Genomic DNA, 27,311 nt, shown 5'->3' on the forward strand with positions numbered 1-27,311 from the left:
TATGATAAATGTAAGTTTTCTCCTATAGCTAAAATAATAGCTTATGGAGGGCGGTGGGGGGAGGGAAGTGGAATTTCATCTGGGAAACCAGAATGGGAGGCAGGCTTAATCCACCTTCCCCGCAGTCATAGTCCCAACCCATTTCACTTTACTGCTAATATTTTCTTAAAAACCAAGATCCTAATCGGGGTCTTTTGTGTGGTAGTGCCCAGAATATGAAACCCTCTGTCCCAGGCAGTTTGGTTGCGCCCTATTTAAGCAGTATTCTTAAGCATCTTAAGGCAGTTCTTCTCCAGCAGGCATTTGGCTTACTCACTGCATAGAATTTTATTTTATTTTAAGCCTGGGTTCTTCTTGGCATTAGTTCTAATTTTTAATTGCCGCCTTTATATTTTATTAATTTGGATGGATTTTAATGTGATTATTATTGTAGCTGGGTGTTTGTTTTTAATGTTTATACAAGCTGCCTTGAGAGTCTCAATTTCGGGAGCTGAAATGACAGTGTAATAAAAGTGTAATAAACCAATCAGTCAGTCCCAGTTCTCCCACATGACATCTGAGTTGATCATATGACAGTTCACACTTGCATAGTAACAGCAAAACAAGTGGATTTTTCTTTATTAATCCTCTGGTTTAAGTAACCATCCTGTAGAGCAGGACTGCACAACTTTGGCCCTCCAGCTATGCTATGTCAAGAAGTGACATCTACTGGCTGCCTAAGAAACTGCACCACTTACACTACAAACAGAAGTTAAAAATACAGTTGCCCACAATGACAAAAAAACCATGACATATAAAAACAACTGCCACCAGCGCAGGATTTTAATAATACCAACAAAGTACACAGTTCCTACAAAATTCAAACAATGGAGATATTTTATGAGATGTATACTGCACATGTAATGTTTGGAGTAGAACATGAGCCCATAAAAGTAAAGTTTTTTAACCGTCACCTTGGCAAATCCCTCCAACATTAACCCTCACATTAATTGTTATCACCATGTTTACAGAGACAGCTGCACAATGAAAGCACAGCAAGGAAGAGAAGCAGGACAGAGCCAGGTTAGAAGATAGGGAGCCATTTTACCTCAAGGCCCCATATGACTAGACCCATAGAAAAGGCAGGCTAACTGAAAAGTACTACTTGTGCATCATTCTGATGGTCGATATAAACAACATCAACTTATTAAGAACAGTTTCCCCATGGATTCACTTTTGTTTATGGTAGAAGTACTAATGTGAAATACACCATTATATTTCTTTCCAGATAGCTAGCATTTCAGACACAGTTTGCCCTTCCTGAAATAACATTTTGCGCCTTCTCTCCTCCCCAATATTCCCCCCACCCCAGGCATAATTAGTGCAAATGTGATGCATGGAACCATAGTGGGGGTGGAGTTAGGAAGGACTGAGGTCAAAAGTCAACACTGTCAGGCAGCTGTTGAGGACCCAGGATCCTCAGGAGGACCCTCTGCTGATCCTTGACACCACCTCTGTGCAGAGGTGCACCTAGGTAATTTTGGAGGCTGGACCTAGAGACCTTTGAACACCTCCCCCACCCCCGCTGCAAGTTAAGCATCATTTTTTAACACTTAGGTTCTTGAGGGCACAAACCACACAACCCAGGACAGACTAAAGAGAATTGTGGGGCCCCCAGAGGGTGTGGAGGCCCTGGACTTCTGCCCCAAAGTCCAGGGGTAAGAGCAGCTCTGCCTCTGTGCCCAGAGCCTTCACATGGTGGTGAGTGACTTTCTTAGGGCCCATCCAGGAAGGAAATGTCCTGTGGAGGGTACTTTGCCAAGGGCGTTCAGAAACCTGGAGTCAGCCGGAGGGAGGGAGGGAGGGAGCTCCAGTATCCCCCACCACAGTCCTGATCCAGCTTGACCCCTGCCTTTTCTATTAATGGGGCTAAAAGGTAAGCACACCAGGGCCAATGCCATGATTCCAGCCACATCTACTTTGACCCTTAAGCCGGAGGACGATCCCCTGGCTTATTTTTCACCTTCTCAGACCCTGGTGTAAATGGAACGGGGCCAGATCCCTCAAACCCCCCATGAGCCACAGCTGCACTCCAACCAAAAGAGCCACAGCAATTATCATCCTGTCCTCTCCAATGCCCCCCTCCCCACCCCACACCAATAATTAAACTCATTAATATGTTAATGGTCTCCAAATGAGCGTCAGAAAGATGACCTGCTGGAGACAGAGGCCAAACTGTGTGGCAGGCATCCGATTGACACAGTAATGCCTTATTGCTTAATGAAAGACCAGCTGAGGCTTGCAGCAGCCGTAGCAGAGCACTGGGACATCTTTGTTTCCCAAGTGACTCCATGCAGCAACCACTCCAGCCTGCTTTTCCTCCTTGGCTCCTCTGTGAAAAGCAGTGCTTGACTTTGTCTGACTGCAGGCCAAAGAACATGCAGCCATGGAGAGCCTCTGTCTTTAAGCTGGACCTGTCCCAATTGCATGCAAATGAGAGGCTGGGAGGATGCAATTAGTGTGCCAAAGATGAAGGTGGATAGGAGGGAATTGGGGCTGCACAACTTTGACCCTCTAACTGTCTTTGGACTACAACTCCCATCATCCAAAGCGGCCAATAAGTATGGTGGGAGTTGTAGTCCAACATCTGCAGGAGGGTTAAAGTCGTGCAGCCAGGGGCGGAAGGAGTGCTGAATACTCCTCCCAACCACCACTTCCCCCCTTGAGGTCTATTCTCCAAGGTCACTTTACCCACAGCTAGGCTCCGATACAAAAATGAGCTCAGATGGAAGAGAAGAGGCTAAGGGGAGAGGTGTGCATGCGTGTGTGTGTGTGTGTGTGTTTGTGTGTGTGTGTGTGTGTGTGTGTTTGAGAGGGGAGGCAGTCTGTGCAGGAAGGAATTGGTACCCCCTGCCCATGAACCCCTTTCTGCTCTAAATTACACCCCATTCTCTGCTTACATTTGCCGGAGGCGGTGGGGGTGGTGGGGAGACCAACATATAAATGAAGCTACTTTATACCGATTTATACCTACAATTTATACCTACATGAACGATTTGTTCATGTAGCCCCATACGGGCTGACATTCTGCACAGCCTCCTGTGTGCATTTTAAGGCAACATGCACACAGTTGCGCAAAAGGACTATTTCCAATGGCAAAGCTGCCTGAATTTCCTTATGGTTCAAGCAGCTTTGAGCCATACCTTATGGTTCAGGCAGTTCGTCACCTTAAGTGGTGCAGTGGGGAAATACTTGACTAACAAGCAGAAGCTTGCCAGTTCGAATCCCTGCTGGTACTATATTGGGCAGCAGCAGTATAGGAAGATGCTGAAAGGCATCCTTTCATACTGCGCAGGAGGAGGCAATGGTAAACCCCTCCTGTAGTCTACCAAATATAACCACAGGGCTAAGTGGGCGCCAGGAGTTTAAACTGACTTGACGGCACACTTTACTTTACTTGCACAATTCAGATATACACCTGACTTTCCAGCATGTCGGGGCTTACTCCATAAGCCTGCACGCGTGCTCGCTTGCTCTCTCTCGCTCTCGCTCTCTCTCTCTCTCTGCAGATTGGAAGTGAGACACCCAGGAGGATTCTTTGGCTGCCCTGATCTCACACTGGCCCCAACCTCCCAGCAATCCCTGCAAGAGGAAACAATGAGGGACTACTGGCAAACTGACTGGCAGTTTTATCCTGGGTACAATGAACTTGTTGCCCAATGAGTTCTGCATTCCTGAATCTGTCTGGTTTGGGATCGTTGATTCTACTTACCAAGAAGTCCCTCTTTTTTCCATCTGCACTGAGATCATCCATGTGTTGGGGAGAGGGGGAATACAGTGGCGCACCTAGGTAATTTTGGAGCCTGGACCTGAAGGGCTTGGGAGCCCGCCCACCCTGGGAGCCCCCTCCTTAAATTTTGTTTAGTCTGCCTTGTTGCAGACGATGAGCTGCCCTGTCCCGGGGCTGCTGCACATGTGGCGCTTTCTCTCTCGCTAAAGGCAGGCAGGCATGTTTTGCACATCACTGCCGCCAGCCTGCACTTGTTGAGGGGCTGGAGCAAGTTCGGGGCTGGGGCCAGGCAGCACCAGAACGTGGGCAGTGGTGGCAACTCAGGGGCGCCAGCACTGCCAGCACTCCCTGGCTCCCGGGACTGACTTGTTGCTTCCCAGCTACCACCTCCGCCTCCTGGCTGCGCTTGCCAACGCCAACTGGCCCACAGGCCCATGGGAGCCAGTGAGATCTGCAGCCGGGCATTGGGCAAGCGCAGAGAACCGCCCTGCCAGGCCGCGGCTGGCCAAATGCGCCATTTCCATTGATGGCGTGCACAGAAGCCTCCACCTGTGCTCCTTCCCAGAGCAGCAATGCTGCCACCGCTGCTCCCCTCCCCGCCTCCGAGCCGCTCCCCGCCCCCCTCCCTGGCCTCCCCTTCCTTCGCCTCCAGCCCTCTCCAAACACTTTGAACAAAAGCAGACAAGTGCTTCTTCAGAGCGCTCCCTCACAGAAGGCCCACAGTCAGTCCCCACAGAGGCGCTCAGTCTATGCGAGGGTCTGCCCGCCGGGAGCTCCCCTTCCCCTGGCAGCAAAAATGGCAAAGATCGGCACGGTGGGGCGGCAGCACGGCGGACACGGGGTGGATGCAGGGCCACTTGTGGAGGCCCCCCCTCCGGGACATTTGGAGGCCCCCCTCTGCTGTGAGGCCATGGACCAGAGCCTCAAGGTCCAGTGGTAAGAGCACCTCTGGGGCGATGCACCATGTTTAGTATGTTGAAATGAATCATAGAATGGTATATCAGATACATGTGATCAGGATGTATATTGCTGCACCTCTGCAATTGCACAGAACCAATATTTATAAGATGGGGGAAAGGGGACAGCCTAGAATTCACTCCACAAGAAGAAGGTGTGTTTGCATGGAAAAAATGGGAGGATCTGTCCCAAGACAAGTGGGGGTGGATGGGGAAAGGGAAACAAAATGAAACTAAACAAATAGTGGTTGTCTGGATGTACGCTTATTGTACATTAGCCTCAGGCTGGAAAGAGCCAAAAATAAGATGGAGAGAGAAAATTCCTTTGTCAAGCACATGGAAGATGTCATCTCCTAATTCCAGCTTGGCTTCAGCTACTCAGCACAGAGAAATGAAAGACCTTCTGTTTCAGAGTCATCGCTCTGATTAAAATTACAGATTTTGTGCAAAATTCGGGATTGCTGACACAGTGGAGCAAAGGTTAACTAGAAAGACACACGGTCTGGAAGATGTAGGGCCTTTATCTGAGACATAACGCCAGGAGCAGTCCTTTCATTAGGCGAGGTGAGGCACTCACCTCGGGCAGCAGATTCTTGGGACACCAGCAGAGCAGCAGAGCCACTGAACAGCTCTTTGGGTTGACCTTTTAAAGTGGTGATTCTCCTATGTATTTCGCAGGGGGAGAGCAACTGGACCTATCCAACCCCAGCACAGCATCCCTCCAGTGGCTGTTGCAGGTATCTGCCTTATGTTTCTTGTTAGATTGTGAGCCCTTTGGGGACAGGGAGCTATCTTATTTATGTATTCTTTATTTTTCCTATGTAAACTACTTTGGGAACTTTGATAGAAGAGGGGTATGTAAATATTCCTAGTAGTAGCAGCAGCAGCAGCGACATGCACACACAAATTTAAGCTTCTCAGCCAGGCGTGGAGCCAGCGGAGCGGCGGCCTGCATCTAGCTCCACTCGGCGGCCCCCTCCGATATGCCCGTGTGCATGACGTCAAGTGCATGGGGGCGTGGCTCGGGCTCTAGAGGAGACCAGAGCGAACTCCCCCCTCCCACGCCTGGGCCGCCTAGAGCCCGAGCGAACTCTTCGCCAATAATTTCAGGCAGCTCCAACTGCCCGATAGAACGTTTTCCCCTTCCTCTTCCTCTCTGGAGGGAGAGAAAGGGGAAAAGGTCCTATCAGGCAGCCGACACTGCCTGAAATGATGAGGGGAGAGCTCGTTCGGGCTCTCGGCAGCCCAGGCCATGCCCCCTTGTCACGTGCCTTTTCCCATTGGCGGCCTGGGTTCTTTGAACCCTTTCGCCCAATGGTGGCTCCGCCCCTGCTCTCAGCCCCTTTTCAAGAATTCCACTTGCCTTAAAGTAAAGGTAAAGTTGTGCCGTCGAGTCGGTGTCGACTCCTGGTGACCACAGAGCCCTGTGGTTTTCTTTGGTAGAATACAGGAGAGGTTTACCATTGCCTCCTCCCACATAGTATGAGATGATGCCTTTCAGCACCTTCCTATAGTGCTGCTGCCCCATATAGGTGTTTCTCATAGTCTGGGAAACATACCAGCAGCGATTCGAACCGTCCACCTCTTGCTCGCTAGGTCAACATTAGAAACTGCCACAACACCTTTTTTCCCCCCATCTTGGAGGGCTTGTGGCAGGTGAGTTTGGCATTCATGAGCTGTTGGCTTTTTTGAGAGAGAGATTTCTGGCTCAGTAAACTGTTGCTCTCAATGGGCAACAACCTCTGTCCAAAGGATGACTGCCTGCAACCGGAGGAGTCTTCTAAAAGCAGACTGAAAAGACTAGGCAAAAAGGCAGAGGATAGAATTACAAGTTAGAGACTAAAGGGCCAAACCTATCATGATACAGGAGGTCTGTGCTTAAACATTATGGTAGACCCGTTTTCCTGATTAGCAGCATTATAGAATTGTTCTGAAGATCAGGGAGGTGAAGCCTCTGACCCTAATTTGGGAGCTGGGCATGCTCCCAATTTTCGATAGTGTGTTAGATAAAAACAAGGTTGATGGCGGGGAGCTTGATAATCAGTCAAGCCCCAGAGGAGTAGGATGCGTGTGCCCTATCCCGATTCCATCCCCAGCTTCTGGACAAGGTAAAGGTAAAGTGTGCCATTGAGTCGGTGTCGACTCTTGGTGCCCACAGAGCACTGTGGCTGTCTTTGGTAGAATACAGGAGGGGTTTACCATTGTCTCCTCCCACACAGTATGAGATGATGCCTTTCAGCATATTTCCTATATCACTGCCCAATTATAGGTGTTTCCCATAGTCTGGGAAACATACCGGTGGGGATTCAAACCGGCAACCTCTGGCTTGCTAGTCAAGTCATTTCCCGCTGTGCCATTAAGCTTCTGGACAAGGTAGGTGGGGAAATTGTCTTACCCAGAGAACGACTTGACTGGCGATCAAGCTCCCCACCACCCAACCTTGTCTTTATCTTACACAATCAAAAATTAGGAGCACACACAGCTCTTGAATTAGGACAGGAGGCTTCTCCTACCCCAGTGTTGATTGTGTGAACTGCCTTGGTGTTAACTCTTTCCTCCTGTCCAGTCTAAATCTTCTCCCTATGTTGCCATTAGCTCTGTGATGAGGGAAAAGGCAAGTACAGATTCTGTTCCTGTCTTATCTCCACAGGGGGAATAATCGCAGCTCTGCAGGTGGAGGATTTGCATCAGAGGAAAGGAAACGGGAGCAAAGGGTTACTATCCTCTCCCAAAGCAAAACTGTCCCTATTTGTAAGTGCAGCTCTGCGGGACTCCTAATTAGGAAAACCAAAGCCAGGGGATACCCCACACATAGAGAGCACCATCAATCTGCATTTATGAATTCTAATCACAGATCACCCACATCATGTCCAGTTTGGCCCCAAGCTGAATCATTACAATAGTGTATACAGATAATTAACTGACCCAAACAATATTCTGACCAAGCAAGGTTGAGCCCACAGGGGAGTTTGCTGGAAGGAGGTCAGGCACTGGTTTGGATATGGTGGAGGGAGGGCAGGAGCAATTGACCAGCAGGCTGGGCTGTGGATCCAGAAGAGGCAGAGCAGACATCAGAGGTGGTTGGTTGAATAATGAATCTTCAGGACCATGGACAGGTCCCAAGGAGAAGGCGATTGGTTCAAACAAGAGTTTAGCCCTTCCTTATATATTTCCTGGGCCTGACATAGGCCCCCCTCCAGCTCCACCCCTTTCCATGGAAATCAGAGGCCTAAAGGGCCGGCCCTCTGGTTGGAGCCTGGCCCTCTGTCACCTCTCCATTCGCACTTGCTGGGCGCATTGCTTAAGGTGGTGAACAGGGGAACGTGAGGTCCTTGGTAGTAGAGATGCTTGGATTCCTTCGCATTAACAGAAGAGATAACGGTAGCAAGCATGCTTGTGGTAAAGTTGTGCCGTCAAGTTGGTGTCGACTCCTGGCAACCACAGAGCCCTGTGGTTTTCTTAGGTAGAATACAGGAGGGGTTTACCATTGCCTCCTCCTGCACAGTATGAGATGATGCCTTTCAACATCCTCTTATTTCACTGCTGCCCGATATAGGTGTTTCCCATAGTCTGGGAAACATACCAGTGGGGATTTGTACCGGCAACCTCTTGCTCCCTAGGCAAGTTACTTCCCCACTGCACTTGTGATAGCAAGCATGAATTATCCCCTTTGCTAAGCAGGATCCACCCTAGTTGCAATTGGATGGCAGACTACATGTGTGAGTACTGCAAGATATTCCCTTTAGGAGATGGGGCCGCTCTAGTAAGAGCACCTGCCTGCTTGCATGCAGAAGGTTCCCAGTTCCCTCCCTGGCATCTCTAAGATAGGGCTGAGAGAGACTCCTGCCTGCAACCTTGGAGAAGCCGCTGCCAGTCTGTGAAGACAATATCGAGCTAGAAGGACCAATGGTCTGACTCAAAATTGGTAGAATGCAGCTTGCTATGTTCCTATCCAGTACTTGTATCCCCTGCTAACGGAGCAAAGAGGCACCTTTTAAAGTGGTGATTCTCTTAAATTAAGCAGGGAGACAGCAACTATCTCTTTCCAACCTCAGCACAGCATCCCTCCAGTGGCCGTACCTGCTGTCTGCCTTGAGTTTCTTTTTAGACTGTGAGCTCTTTTGGGACAGGGAAGCATCTTATTTTATTTACTATGTGAACCACTTTGAGAACTTCTTTTGAAAAGTGGCATATAAAGATTTGTTGTAGTAGTGCTACTTGGGACTCCTGTAATCTGGGAATTTCTGACATGGGGATTCTTGGTTGTTGAATTCAGATTCGGTACAGGGGTCCCAATCCTGTGTTTCTGTATTAGCTGGCATGTTGAGTCAGCATCCAGATCACTGCTGATGGAACATAGGAAGCTGCCATATACTGAGTCAGACCATTGGTCTATCCAGCTCAGTATTGTCTTCCCAGACAGGCAGCAGCTTCTCCTGATGGTATGGGTCATGATAAACAAACTGATTTGGATTGATGAGCTTGCTAGTAAAATCTGTGAGAATTATCCAGTTATAGGTAGCATTGATGTGGTGACAGCCAACAACCTGGATGGCTTTAAGAGGGGTTTGGATAACTTCATGGAGGAGCAGTCTATCATAAGCTACTAGTCTGAGGGCTATAGGCCATAGGGCTATAGGCAGGATGCCTCTGAGTACCAGTTGCAGGGGAGTAACAGCAGGAGAGAGGGCATGCCCTCAACTCCTGCCTGTAGGCTTCAAGCGGCATCTGGTGGGTCACTGTGCGAAACAGGATGCTGGACTCGATGGGCATTCTTGGGCCTGATCCAGCAGGGCTGTTCTTAATGTTCATTCCCAAGGAGCTCGGCTCCCAGTAGAATAATGGATCCCATCTTGGTTGGAACCAAAAGGCAAGAACACTAGAAAACACCTTTATACCAGTGATTTGGGACCTAATAAGCTCAAGACTTTTTAATCATCTTGTATTACAAGGGCCTTATGAACGTGATCCAGCAAAATGCTGGCAACAGCCGACTTCTAAAGAAATGCCAAATCATTAGCTTCATGAGTCGACTGGAAACTACTGAAGTATTCCATTTAAAGTAGGTATACTTTTAAAGGGGGGGGGGTAATACAGTAAGTGAAGATAGAGGTTCCCCAGCCCTGTTTATGGCATTCCTGGAAGCATGTGATGGACCAATGTGGGGAACAGAATGCTGAACCAGATACGGCCCGATCCAGCAAGGCTTTTCTTATGTTCACCACTGACAAGAATCATCCTAGTACTGGGAGCTGTCCTAGTACCTAATCCTCCTAATACTGGGATGATCCTTGGAAGCCAGTCCCATGCCGCTGCCTGCCACACATGCCGTCCCCTGCTAACAGAGCAAGGTAAAGACAAAGTGTGCCGTCAAGTCAATTTCGACTCCAGGTGCCCACAGAGCCCTGTGGTTTTCTTTGGTAGAATACAGGAGGGGTTTTCCATTGCCTCCTCCCGCTCAATATGAGACTATGTCTTTCAGCACCTTCCTATATCGCTGCTGCCAATATAGTACCAGCGGGGATTCGAACCAGCAACCTTCTGCTTATTAGTCAAGCATTTCCCTGCTGCACCACATAAGGTGGTAACAAAGCAAAGAGACACCTTTTAAAAGTGGTAATTCTCTTTACTGAGCAGGGGGAGAGCAACTGACCCTATCCATCCCCAGCACAGCATCCCTCCAGTAGCTGTTGCTGGTGTCTATCTTATGTTTCTTTTTAGATTGTGACCCCGTTGGGGACAGGAAGCCATCTATCTATCTATCTATCTCTATGTAAACCACTTTGGGAACTTTTTGTTGAAAAGCAGTATATATAAATATTCATAGACAGAATCATAGAATGGCGGGGGTCCTGTATGTGGTCTAGACCAGGGGTTCCCAACCTGTGGTACTCCAGAAATTGCTGAACTACAACTCCCATCAATGAACTACAACTCCATCCCATCTACTATTTTCTGTGGCTGGGGATGATGGGATTTGTAGTTCAGCAACATCTGGAGTACCACAGGGTGGGAACCTCTAGTCTAGTCCCACCCCCTGCTCACTGCTACAACATCCCCAACAGATTGACTGCTCAGCCTCTTCATTAAGACCTCGAGTCCGCCACCAGTAGTTAATTGGTTCCCTTGCTGAACAGTTCTGTTCAGAAGTTTCTCACACGCCCTATTTTCATGTTGTGTTAAACACATGTACAATGCATGTACAGTGAACACACATACAGCTCTGTAGGCGCAGACATTTCCCCACATATTGAGCCTCACAAGCAGTGAGAAGGGCTCACGGGAGGACTGCAGGGAAGGTAGGTTAAACTTACCTTCCCCACAGATGATTGTCTCCCCTTCCCTGGGTGGACAGGTTGCCCGCCCAGGCAAGCAGCGGCTGCTCCCGAGGGTCAGGGTGCCGGGACGCACTGCTGCACATTGTCCCACCCACCCAGAGTGCCAATAATGCACTGCACAAGTGTGCAGTACATTATGGGGATCCCCCTCCCCTCCGAGAATGCCAGCTGCAGCTGCAAGGAGCAGCAGCTGACACATTTTAGATGAGGCTTAGAACATAAGAACAACCCTGCTGGATCGGGCCCAAGAATGCCCATCTAGTTCAGCATCCTGTTTCGCACAGTGGCCCACCAGATGCCTCTGGAAGCCATAGGCAGGAGTGGAGGACATTTCTTCTCTCCTATTGTTACTCCCCTGTAAGTGGTATTCAGAGAGGCATCCTGCCTCTGCGGCTGGAGGTGGCCTGTAGCCCTCCGACTAGTAGCCGTTGATAGACCTCTCCTCCATGAAGTTCTCCGAACCCTTCTTAAAGCCATCCAGGTTGGGTTTGCCATGTTGCCGCTGGGATTGGACCGATCCGAGTGGTTCACACGCATATGCAAAACTGGGCTGGGCTCCCTTAGCTCCGTTTTGCACGCACGTATGAATAGCCTCATTGTGTTCAGCCATGCATTTGAGGGGGCCTGTACTTAAAATGAATCCATTCCATGTTCAGTCATTCACACAATAACCTGTGTACAGACACCTGTATGCATGTACTGTGTGTTAACATCTGTGGGCCTAAAGTTCAGCCAGCATCTCTCCTCCTGTAACTTTAACCCATTAGATCCAGCCCTGTCCTCTCTGCCCTATGTGGCAGCCCTTCGGATATTTGAAGAGTGTGATCATTCTAAAAAATAATAGATCTATATTATACATATGAATTACACCAGAAAGCCAAGTTGCTCTTTTACAAGACTCAGTGACTCTTGTAACAAAGGCCAGCAGGATGCAGTGAAAGATGCATTGCGGAGGCATTAAACAAAAGGAAGCAAAAACTGCCAGGGAATTCCTGATGGTAGCTGTGATTTCTGCTTAGTTGAAGGACAGAAATTTGCAGGCTGCAAGCAGGTGACTTTAGCTATGGCTCCTACAAAGGAGGGAGAGATTCCAGCACAGCTATTTTGCTGAGCTCTGAGCAGGACAGAAGGGGAAAACGTGACCCAGATTCTATTCACAGGCAGAAGCTGATCAAATGACAGGATTTTTTTCTTAATCACAAGGAAAATCCTCTGTCTGTAATGCTGGATCTGGATCAGCATTTCATCTGAGCAGCTTTCTAACACAGAGCCTCAAATTCGACTATCCTGTCTGGGGGGTGGCAGGGGGGAGAATGAAAATTCAGAGTGGGGGGGAATCTTCCAAGTGAATGTTCCAGTGGGGCTTACATTGCAATTTCCTTTTACCTGCCCACATCTGAATTCCAGAGAGAGGGGAAGGCGTCTCACTGGTGTTGCTACTGAGACTAACACAAAAATAAGGGTTCTGGACAACCAACAGGCCAAAAGAATTCATACCTGAATTTGCTTGCCTTCTACTTCCCTCCACATCAGAGCTGGAATTACAGGGGGAAAGGCAGGGAATTCCACAAGGCCTCTATTTTAGCTCCCTTAGCTTTCTAACAGTAGATAAAGCACAAATATAAGGGGATTCGAGAGCCCCTCTAGCCACACAATATTTTGAGGTCTGCTGTCCATCCCCCCCTTTTCCTTTCTTACCATCACTGTCATGCTTATTATGACAGCGACATGATCACAGTCATGATTATCATGACATGCTTTCTTTTTTATCATCACTGTAAACCACCTTCTTTGACAGGCAACATATACATGTATTAAATAATAAATAAACTAAAAAGTGTGAGAGAGATGTATTCTATATGCAAATCTGCCAGAGGGTAACAGTATCAGTACAGTTTTGCAAAAAGACTTGAACAGGATCTGATGAGAATGTGCAGGTGCAGTCCAAAAAGGTGAATTCTAAAACCCCTTTTAGCTCAGAAAAGAGCCAATGTATTATTTTTTTAAAATGGAATTCCCTTCAGTAAGTGATCCTGCATAAACAAACTTCATCTGCACTCTACAGGATGCTGGTCGATCACACATTCCAGGGAAATGCTGGTTTAGGAACATAGGAAGCTGCGATATACTGAGTCAGACCACTGATCCATCTAGCTCAGTATTATCTGCACAGATTGGAAGTAGCTTCTCCAGGGTTGCAGACAGGAATCTCTCTCAGCCCTATCTTGGAGATGCTTCCAGGGAGGGAACTTGGAACATAGATGCTCTTCCCAGAGTGGCTCCATCCCCTGACAGGAATATCTTCCAGTGCTCACACTTCTAGTCTCCCATTCATATGCAACCAGGGCAGACCCTGCTTAGCAAATGGGACAATTCATGCTTGCTACCACAAGACCAGCTCTCCTCCCAAAGTTTAACGGTACTTTTGCTGTGGCATCAGCATCTCCATGACAAATTCCTTCACCATCACCCCTGCCATGCTGTACCATCTAGTGTAGGCCTGCACAACATAAGGCTTGGGGGCCGGATTTGGCCCACAGGGATTATTTTACTGGCCCCCAGGTATCCTGCAGCAACACAGCAGCCGGAAACTGCCTTGTTGTGCCATCCTGTGCATGCTTTCTCAGAAATATGCTCCATGTTGTGCCCAGTGAGGCTTACTCCCATGTAAGCATGCCAAGCATTGCAGCCTGAAAGCAACAACAATTTAGGGAGAGGAGAGGACTTGGCATTTGGTTGGGGCTGGCATGCATTCTAGGGGCCACGCTGATTGAGCAGGGACAGGATCTATTCTCTGGCCACTATCCTTGGTTAAAACTATGGGTCCAATTGATGTGAATTTGGTTCGTCCCTGGGTCCACCTTTTAGTCAATCAAACAGACTCAGTGGGAATCATTTAGAGGTTTTTATTGCTACTGCAATTTTAGCAAAAGGTAATCAGTAGGCTTACGCTCTCAAACTGATTACAGTTCGGTTATAGGTGCATCTTACATTTATACAAACAATCTGAATGATGCTGACACCCTAGACACAGTATACGTGACAACAAAATGGTGGTCTGAGTATATAGTACGCATGCGAATGATTCATTGTTCATCTAGTGATTACTCCTTATTTGGTTAAATCCTGTTTTCTTAAATGTCAGCAAAGAACAGTGAGAACCTTGTGAGAACCAAGTTTCATAGATACAATTTAGTGGAGAGAGAAAACGACGTTGAGCATGAGAGGCAGTGATGTCCCTGAGCTGGGCTGGGGTTACTTTAAGTTAGAATGAGGTTTTCTAAGTAAAATGGAGTTGCTTTGGTTTTCTGAACACATCACATTGACAGGGGGAATAGATCCACAAGTAACTAATAATATTTAATTTTAATGTAATAATGTGTTAAAAATTTGATCTCGGCCCCTGCACGCCAAGCTGTGGATAGTTCCGGCCCACCAGGGCATTTGAGTTGTGCAGCCCTGATCTAGTGGAACTCAACATGCTAGTCAAACCATCTTATAGTACCATATTTACCTGAATAGAAGACGTCTCTGAATTTGAGATGACCCCCTTCAACACTAGAGGTTAAATACAGGTTATACCTGCATTTACTTGAAAGGGACAGGACTCTGAATCTAAGACAACTTCCTGATTTCCAATATTTAAAAACTTGGAAAAAACCTAGTCTTGGATTCAGGTAAATGCAGTAATATGTTTCTCCACCGCTGCTAACTGTTGGAGATTAAACTCCAGCAGCACCGACTCTTAGTCCCTTTTATCCTAGTGACCACTAGGCGCATTAGGGGTAGTATCAGTGAGGAAGGGTCTTCCTCTTGGTTTCCCCTCTTCTTGTCTCTGGCTTTCTATGATTGATAGACTGATATTCTCAGGGCCTATCACTGCACCCTTCTTGCTTCCAGACTCTCTGGAAGACTCTGCTGCAGACTCCATCATTAGCCGTGCAGCTTCATTCTTCCTCTCCCTTCCACTCTGCTCTGCACAATGAAGAATGAACGCCAAGGCAGACAGATTTTTCTGTCCAAGTAGGTAACTTCCCCAATAAACAACAAGGCTCTACACATGATCCCTGTGGAGAGCCAAAAGGGGGGTTGTGGGGAGAGCAAGCTTGAACTGCTCTCCCCGCAGACAAGCAGGGAGCCCTCCTTGGGGGGCCAGATCGCCCACCCAGATGATTAGCGGTTCCGTTATGAAGCCTGTTGGGGCGGCTGGGTTCAAGGGTCTCCTGGCCCCCGGGAGTCCCATGAGGCCCCACACACTTGCTTTTGGGGAGCTTCCCAACGCCAGGAGGCTGGTTTTAGCCTCCCAGTTGGAAAGCTACTCGTCAGTCGTTGTGGTGTGGAGTCACACTGCGACGGCACACAATCGCTTTTCGGGAGCTCCTGCGCCAGAAACCCGGGTTAAGCAGCAGGCTACTTAAGAGAGGTCGCCACCATGCCACCACCAGTATCTCACGCACAGTGGAAACAGAGCTGGGCTTCCTTAGCCCGGTTTCCACTGCGCAAGAGAATAGCCTCCTTACTTGCTTTTGAACCTTCGGCGTCTATCTCAAGATACTCTTTAATGGGCTTGCTCTTCTCACATGTGCTTGCTCTGCTGTAACTGGAGTGAACAAAAGCTCTCCCCACCAACACTGGCAACCCCCACTCTTATTAACTGGGGGCAGCTGTCTCCTCAGGGCCTGCCTGCATGATGGGTTGGTATACCTGCCAAGGCCCACATTCCAGCAGGGGGGCCACAGCTGGGTCCCCAGATGGGAGTTGTAGTCCAACAGCATCTGGGGATCTGAGGTTAGAACCCCTGTTGTGGAAGATCAGAAGCAGCTAAACCTCTTCTGCCTTCGAAGCCTGGCACTGGCAGAGAATCAAAGATGGCATACAAAGTTCCCTATGTGTGCCAGAAAGCACAGAATTAATCCCTCACTTTACACAGGACATCCATTTGTCTCTAGTTTCAATGAGAACTCAAGAGACTTACAGGGCATCTGGCAGAAAACAAGAAACTGAACGCTCCCTTCCTATTCTTCTTCCAACCTGTGTGGAATACTTGGAGCCAGAGGAGAGGGCCGTTTGCTTTGTGACAGCTCCAGGAAGCAACTTACACTGTCACACTCCCTGCACAAAGCAAGAATGGCAATGCCGTCAGGGTGGACCTTCTGCCTGACCTTTGCTCTTGCTGGCTCAGGGCCATGGAACTATCAATGGCTGTCACTGGCTTCTGTGTTTCTGCGAGATTCCTGCTCTGTTCAGGGTTTGCTTTTCCAGCCCATGTCAGCAGCTGAATCAGTTTTGGCTTAGCACATGATTTAGGAAGAAAACTGCTTTGGTCACTTTTTCCAGATCTAACCACTTTCTAGTGAAAGACTTTCCAATGTCTGGGTTGGCTCTGTGTGTGTGTGTGTGTGTGTGTGTGTGTGTGTGTGTGTGTGTGTGTAAGTGTTTTAGGAAATTTGTTTTTCTATCAAGATGCAAGACATCTAGAGACTAAATCTAATGCTTTCCTCTCATTCTTTTATGTACATGTGCTTTTGCTATTACAGAAATAATTCGATTCTAATTATTTCAGACTGTTATGATAGATTCATACATTTTATTTCTTTTCTTTTCATGTGCTTCCCTAATTGAGAGGACATGACAGGTTACAACATTTTTAAAAAATACACTGAAACAAAAGCTCTAAAGGCAGGTTTTACACAAACCAAAAGCAAAAGATCTAAGGGCGAGTTCAAACAATACTTTTCCAGCCCTCACAATTAAAAAGGGGACAGAATGAGTCTTTCCACAGACATCCCTCCAGCACTTACTTTATCACATATGGGATGCCTCCATGAGGTAGCGGAGGGTAGCGGGTCCCCCACCCTCAAAGTATTTCCTGTCACCTTCTGCTCCCCCATCCACCAAACTGCAACTTTACAGCAAGGTAGCAGACAGTGCTCTTATAGATTATTACAGTCCTATAGTTTGAATTGTAATCACCTTAAGTGGCGCAGTGGGGAAATGCTTGACGAACAAGCAGAAGGTTGCCAGTTCAAATTCTGGCTGCTACTATATTGGGCAGCAGTGATAAAGGAAGATGCTGAAAGGCATCATCTCATACTTTGTGGGAGGAGGTAATGGTAAGTAAACCCCTCCTGTATTCTACCAAAGGAAAACCACAGGGCTCTGTGGGCGCCAGGAATCGAAATCGACTTGACGACACACTTTACCTTTTTATAGTTTGAATTAATTATTTGAAAAGGCCTCAGTTATTTAAAGAAGCCTCATTCACTCACTCCTCTACCCCAGAAAGAGCTGGGGGGGGATCAGTGCAGCCAGGTAGGAGACTCGTTAAATTCCATTAATGACCTTATCTCAGTAAATATTTAATATATAGCAAAATCTTCACTCCCTTTGCTCCCCCAGTAGATAACCCAACTGCCCCTCTGCACATGCTTCAAATACTGGTATTTGGACTGCATGGACAGCTGCGGTTTGGAGAAACACATTGGGGAAAGACATTACCCCCATCAGGGCACACTCTTCGCACAGTCCTCTTTGAATCATGTGGGCTGGTTTGGGAGTGGGGGAAGCATTGTCTGAACTGGCCCTAAAAGACCAAATGAATTCCAGCATAAATCGAGTCCAAAATTCCACCACACCAGCTCAGGGGCGTAACTATAATAGGGCAAGGGGAGGGGGCCCACTGCCTTGGGGCCCCCGCTAGAGACAAGTCACATGATAGACTCCTCCAGCCACACACCTGCCCAGGCTTCCTTCAGTTGTATTCATCCTCTGTAATTGATGTGAGTGTTAAGACCTGGAGCTACCAGAACAGCATGTCTTTCTCTAGTACCATTCAATGACTTGCATCACCCACAATTTACAAAATCTTTTAAAAAATAATTTAGGATGATGTTCTATTGTGGCACATAGGTTATATATCCCTGCTAACTGGACAAAGAGGCACCTTTTACCGTGGTGATTCTCTTTATTTAGCAGGGGGAGAGTAACTGGCCCTATCCACCCCCAGCACAGTACTTCCAGTGACTGTTGCTGGTGTCTATCTTATGTTTCTTTTTAGAATGTGAGCCCTTTGGGGACAGGGAGCCATCTTATTTGTTTGTTATTTCTCTTTGTAAACCGCCCTGAGCCATTTTTGGAAGGACGGTATAGAAATCGAAACAACAACAACAACAACAACACCTGTCTGACTGTGTAAAACAACAACAACAAGAACAACAACAACAACATTGACAATAAAATTCAGCCATCCCAAGTCCTTGGGAAGGACTCGATGTCTGGATAAAACAAACCAGTCAATAACACCTGTCTGACTGTGTAAATAAATAATAATAATAATATAGGATATATATATAACTATGCTTTTTGTTACCACTATATCACTATTCAGCTTAATACCAGCAACTAAAATCCAGTTCAATCAAGTACTGCGATGCTCCTGGGAAATGCTTAGGCTCAGACTCTGATGAACCTTCAGGAGGAGGAGGGAATTCCACCTCTAACACGGGTCACCTCTCCAACTGCCAGTGCCAGGCAAATAGGGCTTTTCACCACAGTGAGGTAGGCACAGAGCAGCAGTTTCATAAGAACATAGGAAGCTGCCTTCTATCAAATCAGACCATTGGTCCATCTAGCTCAATAATGCTTACACTGGCTGACAGCAGCTCTCCAAGGTTTCAGGCAGGGATCTTTCCCAGCACTTCCTGGAGATGCCTGGGAGTGAAGCTGGGACCTTCTGCATACAAGCATGCAGATGCTCTTCCACTGAGCAACTGTTCCCACCCCAAAGGGGAATATCTTACACTGCTTACATACAGTCATCCATTCAAATGCAAACCAAGGTGGGCCCTGCTTAGCAAGGAGAACAATTCATGCTCATTAGCACAATACTGGAGTTTCAGTCTGTGTACCACCTAATGGCGCAGAGGGAAATGACTTGCCTAGCAAGCATGAGGTTCCTGGTTTGAATCCCTGCTGGGACCTATATCGGGAAGCAGCGATATAGGAAGATGCTGAAAGTCATCATCTCATACTGCATGGGAGAAAGGCAATGGTAAACACCTCCTGCATTCTACCAAAGAATACCACAGGGCTCTGCGGGCGCCAGGAGTCAACACCCATTCGACGGCACACTTTACTTTTACCCCACTAGTCTTAGGCCACCTAATGGGACACTGGGGAAATGACTTGCCTAGCGAGCAAGAGGTTGCTGTTTCAAATCCCCATTGGTATGTTTCCCAGAATATGGGAAACACCTATATCGAGCAGCAGCAATATAGGAAGGTGCTGAAAGGCATCATCTCACACTGCATGGGAAGAGGCGATGGTAAACCCCTCCTGTATTCTACCAAAGAAAACCACAGGGCTCTGTGTTCGCCAGGAGTAGACACCAACTCAAGGGCACAACTTTACTCTACCCCTCCTAGTCTTAGCTCAATAGGTGGCCCTCCAAAGTCTTGACATACTTTCTGGTTTTGCTGCCTGCCTGGGCTTGCAAACACAGAGACTGCCAACCACATTGCAAGCCATAAACATGGCTGGTGAACTAAATTTGGGTTGGCAGATTGCAAGATGAGCAGGACTGCTGAAGTTCAATCATGTAAGTGGCCTTCAGAGTTCAGCAAGTTGGCCATCATAACATTACACGCCGACAAAAGGCTGATCTACACATTCAAACCTACAAACCTTGGGGAAGCGTACAACTTAAGAATTCTGACAGAGAAATATAGGATATGTTCTATTTCAATAAAAAAAATTGTTTTAAATCCCCAACTGTGGAAAGCTAGCCTATCAGCAAGAAGAGTTCTGACTCGTTTTTGTTCCTTTTGTTTATGACAATTTTATATTTTTACATTTTTTAAAAAACATAAAACAATGGTTGTATATTTGTTACGTTGCAGCACCATCACACAAATCTCACCTGGGGAAAGTAGCACGTTCTTCAAGAGCTTCTAAACCGACTGCTTTTTAGTATAATATATCAACTTATATGTGCAAGTCTACGGTTCTTCTTCCGCACAGTGGCCAAGTCCTAGCTATAGGCCTGTTTCTTATGCAGACAACCCTCCTTGTAACAAGGCATGCATGCATGACTAAATGATGTGTATGTAAAACACACATTGTGAGCATTAGGAACATTTCTCCTGGAGTCAGATACAGGACCCTGCCCCATTCATTTTATCTTGGCACTGAAACAGGAACTGCTTTAAAAAGATTAATGTTTTCAGCCTCACAAAAGAGATGGAGACATTTTTAAGATTTCAAACTGCAAAACTCTCTTTGCATGGACTACAACAGGGGTTCTTAAGCTAGGGTCCATGGGATAGGCCCAGGTGCTCTGTGGGAAATTAAATGTATAATTAAAGGTAGATCCTTAAAAACACCCCAAATAATCAAACGTAGTATACTCTTCCCCATCCTGGATTTTAATTATAAAATTATAAATTATAAAATTATAAATGGAGGGGGTCTATGAGTAATACATGAAAATATGGGGACTCTATAGGTACAAAAAAGCTTGAGAACCTCTGGACCAGAGTATTAAACAAAGGAACATAATTGCATTCATGTCAATGATTGCATTAAAGCACAGTCCTCAGAGATGGTGCCCAAAAGACATAAAATAAATAAATCTGAATCATTTAACGTTGCAGAGGGAAGGTGAAAATAAATTATTTTACCATCTTGCTTAGAATCATAGCTGCAGAAGAATGCTGACAAACTCCAAGAATTCCCTTGCTGAAGTATGGGATATTACTCTGTGCAAACGCCAGCTTTTCTCTTCCTACAGTTAAAGGATTCTTGATTAACTTAGCCTTCTCACAAAAAGTACAATTTACACACACTGACAGCGTAAACAGAAAAGTATTTAGAAAACAAAAATGCAAACAGCTATGTGTCTATAAAAAAGAGGTACGCTAATACATATACACCTAAAACTGAAGAAAAAAGAAATCCCCTGAAGATGTTCTAGAGAAATAATACTGCTTTCCTAAAGCACTATACTATACCCCTGCTAACTTGGCAAAGAAGCACCTTTTTAATGTGGTGATTCTCTGCCAAGTTAGCAGGGGGAGAGTAACTGGCCCTATCCACCCCCAGCACAGTACCTCCAGTGACTGTTGCTGGTGTCTATCTTATGTTTCTTTTTAGATTGTGAGCCCTTTGGGCACAGGAATCCATCTTATTTATTTATTTATTTATTTGTTTGTTATTTCCCTGTGTAAACTACCCTAAGCCATTTTTGGAAGGGCGGTATAGAAATCAAATAAATAAATAAATAAAAGTGGAATAAAAGAAAAACAAACAAAAAAACCCACAACAAAATACAAAGATCTACAAAGCGAAATTGAAAGGCTGTGGCATAAGAAGACCAAAATAATCCCAGTAGTAATTGGCACCCTAGGTGCAATTCCAAAACAACTTGAAGAGCACCTCAACACCATAGGGGCCACAGAAATCACCATCAGCCAATTAAAAAAGCAACATTACTGGGAACAGCCTATATTCTGCGACAATATCTATAATAATAACAGCAACAACATTGAGAATAAAATTCAGCCATCCCAGGTCCTTGGGAAGGACTCGATGTCTTTTGGCTTGTGGCTGTAACATTAAAGAACTTAGACTCGATGTCTGGATAAGACAAACCAGTCAATAACACCTGTTAGAAAATAAAGGTACCAGCCATCAGATTTGACATCTTTTACTTACTTACTATCAGATTTTTGAATCTTTAAAAATATTATCAATGTACATCGTTTATAAATATCAAATAGCAGGATCTGATATGTGGTTACTTGGAAGTAAAGCTAACAACATTGTGCCTAATGAACAGCAGCAGGAAGGGACCCTACACTCAGGACGCCTAGCGCTTTTCTAGTTTAATTTGTCTTGAATCCCTTTAATGCCGAAGCCAGATTTATCCCCATCAATCCCCTACAGTCACGCCAACAGTCGCGGGGACGGGGCAACAACAACTGGCTCCCAAAAATCGAGCCCCCAGAGAGTCTTTCTCTAGGAAACATCCTTCCCCAAATAAAGCTGCTAGTCGTAACAGATCAAGTCAAGAAAGGAGCAAAAGCAGAGGTGTGGGTCGCGTCGCTCTGGGGGTCTCTCCAATGCACTTGCCCGGCGGCGGCGGCGCTGCCCTAGAGCGACGGCTCTCTCGCTCTCTGGGAGACACACACACGCTGCGCACCCACCACGCAGAGCCGGAGCCGGCGCCCGCAGCGGCCCTTTCAAACTCCAGCCCCGCAGATGACGCACTCCAGCCCCAGCCAAGCTTGCAGACAAAGAGCCAACCTGTGAGCCTGAAGAGATCCAACGGCCTCCTCTCCGGGCGCCGCCGAGCCGCCGCCGCCGCCACCATCATCATGTCAGCGGCGGGGAGAGGCCATCCCGAAGGCACCCGCAGCAGCGGCGCGGCGCGCAGAGCCACTTGGCAAGGCTGCCGCCTCCAGACAGCCTTCCGCGCGGCGGGCACACAGACACACACACCCCCACTCCCGGCAAGGCGGGCTTGTTTTGTCTCGCTGGCTGGAGTCCCCGCCGGCGGCGAGGCAGAGGGAGGCGGCGGCTCTCTCGGGGAGGAGGAGGAGGGCAGATGTCGCTCGCTCTGTCCTGAAGGGGCGGCTGCGGCTGCCCTGACGGCGCCCCAGCAAACCAGCGCTCGGGGACCACACGCCCGGCGGAGGGTCTCCTCTTCAGGGGGCTTCTCCTCTTCCCCAGGCTCGCCTGCGAGAGATTCTGCGCGCTTTAGGCGCCTTGGGGAGGAGAGCGGCGTGGAAGCCGGCGAGGGGCGTCCCCTTTCTCAATCACAGGCGGCCCGCGAATTTGGCTTTTTAAAAGCCAAATCTGGCCACCTAGCCAACAACTCGTGGGCGCCCTTAAGAGGCAGAAGGGCGGCCTGCTCTCGCAGAGGACCCTTCCCCTCCCTTCCTCCCTGTGTGAATCCAAGGTGATTCACGGGTAGGTCACAGGTGAGGTGATGCTACTTGAAGCAGCATCACCTCACCTGTGACCTTGACACCCCCTGCAAGCCAGAGCGAAGCGGTAAAGAGAGGTGAGAGCTACATGAAGGTGGTCATTAGCAGAGCTGGGTGTTACTTTTAGGACAGGTGATACAGCCCATAAAGAGACAACAGAAGCCAAATTTGGTAGTATTGCCTAGTGGTTGGAGGATATGTACCCACCACCACCACACCCCACACCCAAGATGTATGTAAAAGAAGACATTTAACCTGCCAGGGGTGGGTGACTGGAAGAAAGGCAAGCTATGCAGTTTTTAAGATAAATCCAATCTTCACCTGCTAGACAGTAGTCTTCCTGCTGTTCTAAGAACCATCCCATAGAATAAATGTGATATTCTTGAAATTTCAAATACAGCGCAAGAGAGGCTTGGAATATGCCACTGGTTATTGAAGATATTTTTTTCCTTTGTTTTTAACATGCTTCAGCCAGGAGTAGTACAAAACTGCCGTGGGCTACTCTGGGAAGGGTGGTATATAAATCAAATAAAATTAAATAGACTAACCGAGTCTCAATCTGTCACTTGTAAAACAGCAATTTAAAAGGACCTGCTTCAGATAGTGGCTGCTGAAATGAATACGACTTGGTGTTTAAGGCACTGTAAATGCGAAAAAGCAATAAGATACAGATTCAGAGTAAGTGCTTGCAAGCCATGTAATCTAATAATGGGAAGTATTGCAAAGGTTTATTTTCATCAGTGTCATCCTTCAAACCAGACACTGCTGATCTTCCCCTGAGGATGAGCATTTCCGTCAGGTTGTGTACAGACATGCTCTGTTTTGTGCAGCAAGTGCCATGCGAATGCATGCTCACTTTTCTCTGCACTATGTATGTATGTATTTATTTATTTATTTTGATTTGATTTGATTTGATTTTTATTATGCCCTTCCAAAATGGCTCAGGGCGGTTTACAATTAAAACAAACCATTAAAACATAAACAATTTTTGAAACTGGTCAATTTCTCACAGAAACAATTTTTTTCGAGTCAATTCATCTGAAATTGAGTTGACTCCAGTTTCATCAAGTTTTGAGCATTTCCTGGCTACTCAGGGTAAACCTCCAGATTGCCATTCTCACCACCTTCCTCTCTTCCTTTCCCTCCATATTCCATCCCCTGTGCTTCCGGTCAATATAAGAGCTTCTCCGTCTCTGGCTGCCTTAAAAAAAAAAAACCTCTTAAGACACACCTGTTTTTTCATGCCTTTTTCCCTAAAACTATTTTAAAAAATATTTTCTGTTAAAAATATAAGTTATTGGTTTTTGAAATTGTTTCATTTTTATTGAATTTTATTTATTGTTTTAAGTTCTCTACACTGCCTTGAGATTTAGGTGTTAGGTGGTTTATAAAAATGAATGAATGAAATGAATGAATGAATGAATGAATGAATTCCTCACAGCTTTACTTCCTCTAGGTCACAGGGACCAGTTTCAAAAGTTTGTTTTTAACATTTTTGCTGTGTTTGGCAGGCTGAATTTTCAGTGTGTGTGTGTGTGTGTGTGTGTGTGTGTGTTTAAGTTATATGGTCATACACATTCACACACATCCCCATTTCTTTTCCACAGTTGCCCCCTTCATTTTTGTGAATGGCCACTGGCATGGATGGGCTAATGTGCAAACACAGCGTGGCAAATCACATGACTGTACAGGTGGGCGGTGGGCTGAGAGAAGGCAGGGTTTAAACCTACCTGCCCCCAGATGATCGACTTTTGTTTCTTTGATGTGTGAGCCACACACCCATGCCGGCCATGCTGCCTCTGGCCGCACAGATCAAGAGAGGCTGGGACTCCTTTTCCCAGCCTCCAGATATACCACAAGGCACTACATGATGGGTGCAGTGACTTGGGGGATTCCCCCCGTTAGATGGGCACTCTAGGTGTGGAGCTGCATGGAGCCCAAGGGGACACACGATTCTAGCAGCCGGATTAAAGGAGCACTTACTCCCTTAACCTTGGCTAAGAGCCGGGATTGGGAGCAGAGTTAGCCTGGGCAGGAGCATTTGGATTCACACGGATCCCAGTGCTCCACACAAGCAGCCTAGACCCAGGCTAGGCTGCTTGTGAGAACAGCCTCAGTGGCTGACATCCTGACTAACGCTGCACTTGTGCAACCAACAAAGTTGTGCTGATGCAAGAAGATCATCTGAAGATGATGGTCTTGTGGCAGCAAGCATGACTTGTCCCCTTAGCTAAGCAGGGTCCGCCCTGGTTGCATATGAATGGGAGACTAGAAGTGTGAGCACTGTAAGATATTCCCCTCAGGGGATGGAGCTGCTCTGGGAAGAGCATCTAGGTTCCAAGTTGTCTCCCTGGCTTCTCCAAGATAGGGCTGAGAGAGATTCCTGCCTGCAACCTTGGAGAAGCTGCTGCCAGTCTGTGAAGACAGTACTGAGCTGATAGACCAATGGTCTGACTCAGTATATGGCAGCTTCCTATGTTCCTAAGATCGCATAGCTGCACTATGTCATGGGGATTTTTAAAACTGCGCTCTTGCTCTACTGTGCAAGAGTTCCCTGCAAAGCATATAAGCAGGGGTCAAGAAATGTTGGCTTTGTTCACCAGCCGGACAAAGATTTTTTAGTCATTGAGTTATGTTGGTGCATTACTTGTCAGGATTTTTTTCGCTCATCAGGCATCATTTTTCATTCATCACAGACAAGTAGACTAGTGGATTTCCTGAGCTCTGCATGTGAGGTATACTACACTAGTCTGGAATGCAAATTCCTGATTTAGCGCAACTAGCCCTAACCCTAACCCTTGCACTAGTGAACAGGGGTGTGCATGGACAGTTTGGCATGGATCAGTCCAAATTCAAGCTGAATTTGAACCAAACCATAGGTATATGAACTGGTTTGGTCAAACTAATTGGCTAGGTGGGTCATTTCGATGAACCAACCTGAACCAGTTCGAAGCTGTTTGCACTCCAACTGCTCAAACCACATCCCTGCTAGTGAACATCCTTGCACAAGTACAGCATTAGCCAGGCTGTTGGCCAGTGACATCCAGGATCTTGTCTAGTGTGCATCCCTGATACAGGAGCCGGAGGGCAGCTCATTCTTTAGCCCACATGGAAAACATTCCACCCCGACCTTCTAATTCTGAAGGAGAAGGGTTCCCAACTTTGGGCCCTCAGATGTTGTTGGACTGCAACTCCCATCATCCCCAGGTGAAAAGGCCAAAGGAATGGTGTGGCTGGGGGGTGATGGAAGTTGCAGTCCAACAACATCTGGGGACTCATGTTTGAGAATGAAACATATAGGAAACCATGAATGGCCCATGTCCCCCCACACTCTTTTTTCTTCTGAAGTCTTACAAGATGTATAAGTATCTGCACATTCATCCACATTCCATTCGTTAATTCACTCAAGGATTTGGTTGCAATCTGTTCCTTAGTGAAACACAGCTCTGCGTATGTAAAACACTCCTTTTTATGGTGAGAGAAGCATGCCTTTCCAGCTCATGACCAACTGGCGCGGATGGAGGAAGCGATAAAACATTGCTTCACACTGCAGAGCAGACATGTGCCTTGGACAGCCGGTGAAGTCAGAGTGGTGACAGCATGGGAAAAACCATACTGTCTTCTCTAAGAATGTACATCTGTATGCAGCTCCACCTCCATTTAGAGACAGGGGAAGCACAGCAAGGAACTTAGGAACACAGGAAGCTGCCTTATACTGAGTCAGACCATTGGTCCAATGAGCTCAGTCTTGTCTACACTGACTGGCAGAGGCTCTCCAAGGTTTCAGGCAGGAGTCTTTCCCAACCCTACCTGGAGATGCTGCCAGGGAGTGAATTTGGGGCTTCAGATGCTCCTCAACTGAGCTATGCCCCCATCTCCTAAGGTATCTTACAATGCTCACATGTAGCCACTCATCCAAATGCAAACCAAGGCAGACTCTGCTTAGCAAAGGAGACCATTCATGCACATTACCACAAGACCTGCTCTCCTCCCCAAGAAGTTTCATTCTAACTTCCTTAGAATGAAAAAAAAATGTGTAAAAGAAATGGACTTCAGATCTCATTCAGTACGCAATGCATCTGTCTCACAGGCAGAAACGGAATGGATTATATGGCAGCAAAGTACTTTACAGCCCCACATGCCAAAATCCAAAAGGGACATGGCCACCAGTAGCTGTCCCTGAACCTAGTCCTGAAGACCACATGGTCTCCAGCCCCCAATCCTGAGGCCCATTGACAGAATGAATGGGCCTCAATCCAGAAGG

At 47.1% G+C, this 27,311-nt stretch overlaps 1 protein-coding gene across 15 annotated transcripts in view; it reads right to left on the bottom strand.

Annotated features, from left to right (window-relative positions):
* Nucleotides 1-27,311, bottom strand: part of MCF2L2 (MCF.2 cell line derived transforming sequence-like 2) — a 440,334-nt gene that overhangs the window by 363,629 nt on the left and 49,394 nt on the right. The window contains exon 1 of one of the 15 annotated variants that reach the window (XM_053304945.1): nucleotides 22,365-22,802. The exons of the other annotated variants lie outside the window; for them this stretch is intronic. Coding sequence (XP_053160920.1) covers nucleotides 22,365-22,437 — 73 coding nt within the window. The 5' untranslated portion in view covers nucleotides 22,438-22,802. Of the gene's footprint in view, nucleotides 1-22,364; nucleotides 22,803-27,311 lie in introns of those variants that run through there. 15 annotated transcript variants of the gene reach the window in all.

The sequence above is a fragment of the Hemicordylus capensis genome, chromosome 3 (assembly GCF_027244095.1).
Source record: "Hemicordylus capensis ecotype Gifberg chromosome 3, rHemCap1.1.pri, whole genome shotgun sequence".
In the NCBI taxonomy this organism is placed as follows: Eukaryota; Metazoa; Chordata; class Lepidosauria; order Squamata; family Cordylidae; genus Hemicordylus; species Hemicordylus capensis.